This window comes from Vanessa atalanta, chromosome 2, assembly GCF_905147765.1.
Source record: "Vanessa atalanta chromosome 2, ilVanAtal1.2, whole genome shotgun sequence".
NCBI classification, from domain to species: domain Eukaryota; kingdom Metazoa; phylum Arthropoda; class Insecta; order Lepidoptera; family Nymphalidae; genus Vanessa; species Vanessa atalanta.
The window spans coordinates 11,649,748-11,661,116 of record NC_061872.1 but is presented as its reverse complement, the minus strand read 5'-3'; the positions used below and the strand labels follow the sequence as shown (position 1 = coordinate 11,661,116).

Genomic DNA, 11,369 nt, shown 5'->3' with positions numbered 1-11,369 from the left:
TTTGGCACCTGCGATTTTATTTCCCTCGAGCCTGTAGTTACAGGTAAGTAAATAATTATATTTAATATACGAATTCTCTAGACATCTCCATCAAATCTTCGACAGATATTCAGTATTGCATCGTTCGAGCTGTTATATAAACAAGCCATTTGCTAGTTAGCTAGTAGTTTTACAATTAATTGCATGTATAAGTTTTTCGTTTAAAGATATTTTAACATAATTAAATAACCAATTGAATTCAAAAAATGTCTTTCTTTACATAGTATAAAACAAAGTCAAGTTTACTTTTTACGAGAAATAATGGCTGATTTTCGAAGCGATTTTAAACAATACAGTATTAATCGTTTTCCAATTAAGTACCTTAAATACATTGTGCATTTAATAAAGGCGCTTTATAGTATGTAATATTTGCAAAGATATTACAGTTTTAAAAAGCAGGGACATAGCGGTTTGTATTGTCTAACGACTGAAAAACTGTGAACATTGTAAAACATTCTGTAGTATATTGTATATTGTGGCGGGTCGCTAGTTTATTATAAATGACATATTATACGTACATTACTTGATGTGCACAATAAAATGTCTTAGAAAACTATGAATATGTTTGAAATTACAATATTTTCGACAATATGATCAAGTCTAGATTACAATTATTATTGCAAGAAAAAAAAGTATTAATATTGTTCATTTTATAATTAAAAATAATTAGATAATTATACTCTTATCTAGAAAGTAAAATTACTGAAGTCTCATGTTCTCGCCAACGGTGAAATTCGTAAGATCCTCCGACATTCCGAAGTAATTTCGAAACCATTGTGTTCCGGCATCGCAGATAAATTATTATCTCATAGAATACCAAAGCGTTGTCCTATTCAGCCATGTTTATGTCTCTAGAACCAAATTAGTAACAAGTAATAGCATCGTTTATACATAAATATAATCTTTAATGTATTCTATTACAGGCATTTATTTAACTTCACTAGTTGGTGTGTGTATCTATCTTATAGATACAACAAACAACTGATTAACCCCTATGCATGTTTCAAACAAAAAACTTGTTTTTATTTATTTAAATCAATAAAGACGCAAAAAGCGCAAGTTATACTACGTACAGTTTAATACGCGCCTTTTCAGATCTTTAATATAAAAACTTAGAATAAATATGTATTACTGCGTTAAACGACAACGCAAACGAAATCGTAAAATTAAAAAATATATAAAAATATTTTTGAATGGAAAATATTGTCGCGGTTAATACCATAAAAAGAGATTTGATAATCAGACGAAGTAGATTTTACTACTTTTTAAACGAAACGAGTGCCAGCTAACAGTATATATACATAACAGTATATAAACAAACAGTATAAAGACTGATTCATGGATCTGTCTATATTTAAGTATTAGGATCGCTACACATGGTCAAACAATTTTCCAGCTATAGAGATCTAACTGAATGTACTCGCACACTTTTGGACTGACGTGGTTGCAGTTTAACTAATATAAGCTTCTAAACCATTTAATGATACCTTGGCAACTTTTATATTAGTAAAATAGTTAGTATGTTTCCATTATCGTTTTTAAGATGTCACATATCTATTTTCGTACATGTATATTTTTTGTAATGGTTTTATTTTCTGTAGAGAAATTCCCGCAAACAGGGAGTCTGGAAGGTGACAGTGAAGGTGACACTGATTTTATTTTGTTAATTCAAAATTCTGTTAAAGTTTTAATTTTCCGGCCCAATCTACACATTCTACCTAAAAATTAGAGACCTCTGGTAGTTAACGTCTAACTTAATTTGTATGAAATATGCCTAGTTCTATTTAAGAATAATTTTATCATGGCTAGTCTGTAAATATTTCTGCACCTGTTTATTATCAGCTGTTTGCGTCACGACACGCTGGCTGTCGTGAACTTGATGCGTGGGATTTACGTTTGTTGTTGTAGTTATAAAAAGTATTATGAGAGTAATTATATCAAATCATATTAGTGACGTTTCAAATTCTACGATCTCCAATCAAAATATAAAATTTATTATACAACAAAAACTTCTCTGAGGTTCGCTGCGTCGTCTGGTTGTTTTATGTACATAGGTATATTACTTGCGTTCGTTTTTTAAGAAAAAGAACCAAAATAACTTCACCTCATTTATAAATATAGATTTAATGACTTCTTACGGAAAACTAAGTGTCTTAATTAAACAGTTAATTAAGTTGTTAAATTTTTAATTTTCCCTGGCATAGAGATTGCATTTTTTAAAGAAAAAAATATGTAATTGCACGTACAGAACACGACAGTATAATAACAGAAAGTTGAGACATACAACATAACATAATATGTATACCCACTCGTGCGAGACCCTAGTAACTAGCACTATACAGTAATTACCTTTTAATGTGTATGTAAGTTCCTATTATTTGCATAACAATTATGAGCTAATACTGAAATTCTGGGTTTTCCCTTGGTCTAGTGGCTAGCTTAATGACTCTCGATCCACAAGCCCTGGGTTCAATTTCAGAAATACTAGACTTTTCTGACAAGAAATTCTTAGCAGACTCAACTTTAAAAGTTAGCAGTTATAGCATGCTATGTCTCAATATTAACAGTCAAGGCTCAAGAGCTTTTGTTTGAGTACACACTCTTGGACTATAATATGTTCCGAACAGCTGGTTTGTTTCCCTAGAGAATAGACGCCGTGATCGATATCTACGAAGCGGACATCATCTACAATATTTGTAAAATTAATTGTTAATAAATATTTATAATCTTTGATACACAAAGCGACATCTATATGTACATTTTATCAACGCTACTCTCCACTAGATGTAGTTAGTAAATAAAATGTTGACATCATTCCTCACAAGGTGGCGCTACGTTAATAAAGTATTGCAATATTGACATCGCAATTCATTCTTAATATTAATTTATTCACTATTATCTTTCTAAGATAAATTACTTTTTTTAACAATAAAAGTCAATAATTTATAAAACGTTTATTTCCATAAATGATAAGACTAAAACAACACTTCTCCGCATAATATAGCTCACTCTATTCACATCACAATCTGATGCTCCTTGCGTTATTTATAAAGCTAGTAATGTGCCTATTAATTATAATACATATATTCTACAATACAACTAAAAGCGAGTTATTGCAAAGATAGTTTCAAGAAATGATTATGGTGGCTGGATAGGGACTAGGTATTAGAATGTATTATATTTCGTCTGTATTATATCTATGTATAATTAACATTAACTAATAGTTTAAATTTTAATTAAATGTGAAATCTTTGTAATATTAACACCACTATAAATAACACAAATCGTAACATCGATAACAATTCGACATTATTTTTAGCATATAATACGCATTACTATGAAAGTCGCAATGACTAATAATATTTTGTTATCCACATACGGCGTTACATATAAATGTGATTAAGCGGGTGTTTGGTTCAAAATAGATTTGTCTCTTTCATTCGTTATTTATTTGACGTTCGAAAGAAGAATACAGCATTGTTTATTTTCGTTATAAAACATTTATAATGCCATTAATGTTTATTAAAATATTGATGATCTATGTAATTATTTCAAATAAACATCAATACGAAAAGTTAGTGCAGATAACATAATACTCGTGATGGATTGGACTAAATGAGAATATTTAGTCCTGTCGAATAGTTAGATTTTAGTTCAGAAATATAAAACTCTTTTATTGAAACTTAAATTATCCAAATAACTTAAAAAAATATAGTGCATACATATTTCGATATAAAATAATAATTAAATCACAAAGAATTACAGTTTTAATTAAACCATTTCACAAAATAGTAGCAACACTGACATACATTGGTGTACAAATCAATCGAATGTTGATAAATTTAAGTAGTTAAAAATAAATAATACTTTTTTTTTTCATATATTGGAGATCAAAAATAAATACAATTCACATTCTCATAATATAAACAAACACTAATATTTATAAATCAATCAAATAAATAAACAAAAATAAAACTGTTAATTTTAATACAAAATAAGGAAATATTTATTTAGACACTCATTTTAAACATATTATTGTCAAGCGAGTGATATAATCTCTTATATTTTAATTATATATTAAATTATTATAGCACAAGATAAATTAACATAATTATTGTAAATATAAATCGGTATTAATGTTAAGAGAACAATGTGTTTATGTGATTTTTTAAACGACAGTAAATTTAAGAGTATGGAGTTTAAGGGGCGTGAAATCGCTTTAAATAGGTGATAGGATAGCTCGTCAGTGGCTAAACCTAGTGCAGTCCCGGTAACCAGCTCGTTTAGATATTCAATACATATATATAATTATTTATAAATATCGACTTATTATTTAGCTTAATTACAAATACATAATATTTAAGTTTTGAAGAGGCAAATATTTTATTTAATCTTTAAATGATAATATAATTATTTATATAATAATAAAATAAATAATTATTGATAAAATATACAGATATGTCAAATGATATATTTTTAATTTAATTAGATATATTTGAAATATTGCAATGACTTTTGGTCGATATATTAATATTTTGATAACAATGAAACATTTTTTTTATTAATGGCACATATTGTAAATGGAAAAGAAACAAATTATATTAATAATTATTATTATTCGTTTAATATATAATAAATAAATTCCTTCAGAATAATATGCGTAATTTTCATTTTGTGAATTTTGAATTCAATTAATAAAATAACTACCTATATAAAAAAGATTTATTTATTATATTAGGATTTATATCTATGTGATAATTTGACTAATTCAACAGAATATATATAGTGCCATACTGATAAAATAAATTAAAGCAAATGAATATTATTGTAATCTCATATAAAATATGCTCGACAAGAGAGAGGGAGAGGCAGTACGATAGAGTGAGAGACAGAGAGAGAGAAAGAGAGAGAGGAGAGAGAGACGCCAATATTAAAGAAATACATTAATTTCTCCTTCCGTAAAAAAGTAAGCGTCAAGTTGTATGTCTTTTATTCAAAATAATTAAATAAATGTTTTCCTTAAGCCTGTTGATTTATATCAAGCATTAAAATATTTTTGTTTAAATGCGAAAATCTGACCTATTACTGGTCCAATTTAAAAAAATAAAGAAAGTATAAAACACGGACCTACAGCACTTAAATATACACGTGGCCATGCTACTGCTTTTAACGACGGTGGAAACGCTTTAAGCAGCTAGTGTCTATAGCTGCTGCTATTTACTGGTTTAAGAAATCTAATACATATCTAAATTAAATTTACATGAACTCTTGAGTTTGTATTTTTTTATTGATTGAACGTTTACATCTCGGAAAATCCCAGTTCGATTTAGATAATTATTTTTATGATAGAAATAATCCGTAATCAGTAGATCAATAATGCTTCGATGATTTACCACCTTAACGAGCAATAATAAATGTCAATCAATATGGCAAAAAACAGGCATGTATGTAAAAAATTGGAACTTGTATCTTTTCGACTCGTTCGAAGGTCTAGGCCCTGGTGATTTTATTAGCAACGATCTCAACTCTCCACTCTTAACAGAACCGACATAACAGATCTGACAACGCATTAGACTATTCACTTCTCGTAAATAAACCTAAAAAATCAGCTCTTTTAGATGATAAGGGATGATAAACTGTATTGGGTCCAGTATATTCAGAGCGAATATAGCAAGAGCAACTTCACAGTTTTGCAGGGCATTGAAGAGGGGGGAGTTATAATCAACTCGATTGACCAATAAGAATTCGAGCACTTGACCTTGAAATGCAGACGATAAATATTGCTTTACATAATATGTTAAAACGGTTTTGTGATGGAAACTTATATTTAGAAATATATGAATATTCATTCGATTTAAGTGGTTTTATGTAATACCACCCTTTGCAATGCCTATGATAATATTATAATAAACTTATCCAATCAAAAGGCACTCGCACTATGGCTTACGATAAAGCTTTATAACGCAACGCAATGTATGGCGACTTGGTATATTGAAATTATATTTTTTGAGTATTCGAGATTTCAAAATATTGCTTAATAATAATTATATTTTTTTAATATAACCGCCGTCCAGCAGCGAAGCTAAACACTTTTTAAATTTCGTAGGCCTACTTTCATTATAATTTTTTTTTTTTTTAATAGATATGTTCTAAAATAAAATCATAAGCAACGAAAAAGTTCTTAAAGCATAAAGATAAAATATGTTATTTTTATTACGGGTATTTTTATCGAAAATTAAAATGTTAAATCGAAAAGTTTCAACCACGCTTATATGGAATGGGAAAATGGCAAGATTTTTAATTTTCCAAAAAGATACGTTCATAGATAAACTCTGATTATATACCATACTGACTAGTAATAGTTATGTGCACTTTAAATCTAACCATTCAATCTCCTCACAACTGCATACACATTAAGACCACAGATAATATCAATGGGAACATAATTTATACACAAAGCAGCGAACGCAACGCTCGAATTCAAACCAACCAATATTTAAAAATGGAACGTTTCTGTCAACCCATCGACAGGTTCTTTACAATCGTCACGTCGTGACTCCTTCGATTTAGATCTTTCGCCTCTTTGCTGAGATTCGATTCGACGAGCATCGAGTGTCTTTTCGCGTTGAGATCCTTCTTCCTTCTGACAACATCCGGACTGTACGGTTCGGACACACGTCTATCGAGATTTGCGTGACTCTGTCCCTGTGTGTTCGAAAAAGAACCCTGTCTATGAAGCGACGGCGATTGTTGCTCTTGATTTAAATTTGGAAGGTAGGTTTGGAATGATGGTCGGTTTTGCGCAGCTTCCATGATGGAACCTTAGAGGCAAAATGGTTACAGATAAATTGATTGTTTCTATTTAAAAATTATATCAAACACAATAACACATTATTAATATCGAGAAATATGTGTAAAAGTGTTAAAACATTGTATGATAATTTATATTGTATAGCTAAAAACAATAACTCTAAATACTAGATCTAAGATGAGAGGAATGTTAAGCATACAGAGGTGAAAATAATCAACACACGCCATCGAACTACGGATTTTTATTTATTCAATAAAATAAAATGTAACAAATAATGAAAAGCATGCGTTATAAAATGTCAATGAATACATTCGAGCGAAGTTGGACATAATGTAAACAAAGTTGTCATTTGTTTAATTATTTTCTTCTAATTAAATCAAACAACATGAATTGAAGTTAAGTATGCAACAGTCTGTTAACCCACTGCTTTCCTGCTGAGGAGGGCTTTCCTCTAGCATTGTATATAATATTGCTTTTTTTTTTACACAGGAAAGGGATAATCTCTTAAATTATTTAACACAAAATATGTTTATTTTCATTAATACGTTAATATCACACGACAACATGGCACAGAATAGAATTATTATCATAAAAATATTTCAAAATATCATGTACCAATATTTTCCAAAGTTTTATCACTAATTGTATATAGAGTCTAAACTTTGTTTGTAACTAAATTTTTCGCTAAAACGAAAAATAGTTAACTATATAGAAACGATCATTTAACATTTTGGAAGACTTATTGCATTAAAAATAATACTTAATACCATACGAATGTTAGTATAAAATACTGTTACCAAATAAAATACTTAAGATAGCTATTAGAGTTTTGTTTACATTTTGCCTTCAATCGTTAAAAGATAAGGAACAACACAAATACAGAAACCATGCGAGTAATTAATGAGATCAAATATACTTCACAAATTAATGAAATGATTAGTCATTAGGTAACGATTTGTACAACGAACTAATTCTCATCATCATTCAGGCGTCTAGGACGGAGTACACATGCCTATGATACTGGTTTTTATATTACAGACATACAGAATAAGCTTACAATAATTTACTAATATGTATTCACCTGAATCAACATTAAACAGGGTTTTAATGACCTACAAAAAAGAGACAAGTTCAATTCTTATTACTGGGAAAGTCAACGGTACCCATCGATTACAATATATTAAAATCGATTATATATTAACATAATCGATAAATCAACAGAAAAATACATTCGTGTTATTTCAATAATTAATTATTGTTTTTTTTTAATGTCTGTATATGTATCTAGAATATAATTATTCGAAATTTAAAATGAGATAATCATAGGTTTTTGTAATGGTCATAAATGTGACATGCCTTAAGTGTATGTTATGCGGTATGTTGTAATGTACAAACGTTTAAAGTAGCGTTGTAAGCCATAAACGCGACCTCATGATGAGTACAGTGCGCACAAAAATTAAAAACCAAAGCATGGTGAGTTATCTTAAGTCCATTCCACGAAATGAGCTCAGTTTGTGTGATCATTGGCCAATGCGCGTGACCTTATATGGCCAATTCATTTCTTAAGATTGTCTTACATGCCGGATTCGTCTCGCTTATCTCTAGCCGCGCGCATCGACCAATAAGGTACGAGTATTTCGTTCCCTAACAATTCGATTCGTGAAATGGAGCGTCACTAATTGACGGGGAATCGGTAATTTTGTAAAGAATACATCATTTTACAGGTGTTAGAAACATTTGGAACTATTCAATTCAATGTTAAAGATTATTCAATTAAGTTATTGTATCAACAATGTACATATGTCTGCTACTGTAGTTAAAAACAATGTTATTGTGTTAGGAAAACTCACTCAGTGCGGATGTATAGTGCGTTAATCGTATTAGTAAAGGATGTGACAAATCAGTGATTTCCCTTAGTAGGTGCAATGTGTTTTTGTGGATTTTATAGCACCTTTGCTGTGAAGTGTAATGGAAATGTTTTCATCGGTTGACTATTTGAATGAGAATCAATTATCATTTTTTTAAATTCAAATACTATATTTCAGTAATAATATTGAAAATGTACAATTTTTATTTTATTTTAACAGCGATTTTTTAAAATGCACTTCCGAAAGATTGTGACGTAATAATGTTAACTCTCGATGTTGACGAAAGCCAAAGCCGCGGGTACATAAATATTACCAGGAACAGTTCATCACATGCATGCAACAAATGTTCCTGGCTTTTAATCGAAAACGACACAGACCAAACTTCGTGTGTGTATTATAAACACTAAAAAAATATTTTATGTGATCTTATATTTATGATAAAAAGAGAATCATTCAAATATCAAATGATAATAGTATTCGTGTTAAAAAGTATGTCGAACGGATAAAAGGAAGAAGAGTAAGAAAGCAGCAAAGGCCGCATAGTCGCAGGCGAAGAGCGCCACGGCTATGAGGGCGCTCTCGGCGCGGGAGTAGCGGGCGGGGGGGGAGCGCTTACCCAGCGTGCGCACCAGCCACGGCGTCACCGACTGCTTCTGGTTCATGGCCGCCTGCATCTCGCTCAGCGCCGCGTTCAGCTGGTGGCTCAGCTCCTGCGAGGCGGTACCGGTCAAGCATATCGAATGTTTCCCGAGACGAAGAACTCTCGGAAGTGAAGTTTGAGGAAGGCTGGCTACTACTACTACTGGGGAGGTACTATTTATTGTTCCTTTATAGCTTTGGGAACATTTTTAGAGACGTACTGACAGTGAGAAGAGTGGTCTCACACTTGTAACGATGTCGATCTATAAGCGATGGTGAGTACTAATCGCCCACCTGGTTGCTGCACTGCGCCTGCACGTGCGCCAGCTTGACCTGCGCGAGCTCCAGCTCGAGGTCCCGCACGCGCTGCTTCAGGCGCGCCTCCGTGTCGCTCGAGCTCTCCTTCTCCTCCCCCTTCGGCTCAGGCTCTGTGATTGGTTAGAGGTTAAGTATTGTTAGGTATTCGTTTTATTATCGTATGAATCACTTAGTTTTCTATGGCAAACGAGCAATATTTGTATCGCGGAATTTAATTTGAAAAGGTCGTTCCTTTTCAGCTAGTGTACTTATCCGCGCGAGAGACAAGTGCCAACAGTTTCTCCTTAACTATTTAAGGAGAAACTGTTGGCACACATTTACTACAGTGTACAGACGTGTACCGATGTATTTACACACAGTCAGAAGTTTGAGAGTGGAATGTACGACATATATTATACTAAAGTACAAGTTGACAAAGACTCTCGCAAGTAGCAACACACGCATGCCCACTCACACACTCACACGGTTTCTGCCTATCATGTCATCTTGATTGGTTCTGGACCTTATCCGTGCTATTATTTTGTCGTGTACAATGTACCTTATTTTTTAATAAAATATAATTACATATATTTATTATAAACAATTAATACAAAATAAAAATATATACCCTCTTTATTGTCCTTCTGTGCTAACTTCACGCTGCAGCTGACGCAGCTATTCACACAGTCCTGAAAAGAAAGAAATTTTATTATTATTATTTATTAATCAAATCAAATCAAAATATACTTTATTCAAGTAGGCTTTACAAGCACTTTTGAATCGTCATTTAACGAACTATTTAAAGTAAAGCTGCCACCGGTTCGGAATGTAGATTCTAACGAGAAGAACCGGCAAGAAACTCAGTAGTTACTCTTTTTCAACATCTAAAAATACAGTCATGTTAGTTAAATACAACTATATATGTATGTTATGTCTCCTGCCTGGAAGTCAACAAGCATTAACGCCACGCTTTTTTATCATCTATATAATCTTGTAATCAAGCGTCATATTATTAACTAGCGAAAGATAATTAAAAAGATTATTTATATAAATAAAATAAAAAAATCCTAATGCATAAAAACGAGGTCTTACTACCTACTACTGACTAAATTCGATACGAGTTATAGCAATGAATTGAATTTGCCACTCGCCTGCATCTGATGCAGCTGTTTGTCGAGCCGCGCACATATCTCCCGGTAGTCCCGCGCGACCGCCGCGTAGTGCACCGACTCCCTCTGCGCCTCCTCCAAGTTACTTCGAGTCTTGAACACGAATTCATCTCATTAAATTTTGTCTGTGTTTGGATCGATTTACTCTATCTTATAAAATATAACTGATATTTAACATTACAAACATTTCAGTAACATCGTAAAAATAAAATCAAACATATAAATCGCTACAAGATTATTTTATATTACACCTATTGTACATAATCTTTGATATTAAAAGAATTAAAATAATAATAAAATAAGGTCTGTCTGTCTGTTGCTCCTTCACTGAACCACTGAACCGAATTTGATAAAATTTAGTACGAAGCAAGCTTGAACCCTAAAGAAGAACATGAGCTACTTTTTTATGCCTAACACCAGCGAAGCCGCGAGTGGTAACTAGTGCTTAATAAATATACACAATACACATATATGGGTAAGAAAATATGAAATTATTAATATTTTACTTTTACTGAAAATTGCTATGTAATACTCTGATATCAAACA

General features: G+C 31.4%; 1 protein-coding gene across 8 annotated transcripts in view; it reads right to left on the bottom strand.

Annotated features, from left to right (window-relative positions):
* Positions 1-4,689: 4,689 nt before the first annotated feature.
* LOC125069971 (rab GTPase-activating protein 1-like) overlaps positions 4,690-11,369 on the bottom strand; it is a 33,021-nt gene continuing 26,341 nt past the window's right edge. For 7 of the 8 annotated variants that reach the window (XM_047679615.1, XM_047679633.1, XM_047679625.1 and 4 more), the window contains 5 exons: positions 10,806-10,916; positions 10,283-10,343; positions 9,652-9,785; positions 9,335-9,428; positions 4,690-6,860 (listed from right to left, as the gene is read on the bottom strand). In XM_047679615.1, the coding sequence (XP_047535571.1) occupies positions 6,556-6,860; positions 9,335-9,428; positions 9,652-9,785; positions 10,283-10,343; positions 10,806-10,916 (705 nt within the window). In that variant the 3' untranslated portion in view covers positions 4,690-6,555. Of the gene's footprint in view, positions 6,861-7,931; positions 7,963-9,334; positions 9,429-9,651; positions 9,786-10,282; positions 10,344-10,805; positions 10,917-11,369 lie in introns of all 8 variants that reach the window. The other variant, XM_047679643.1, reaches the window with a different exon arrangement.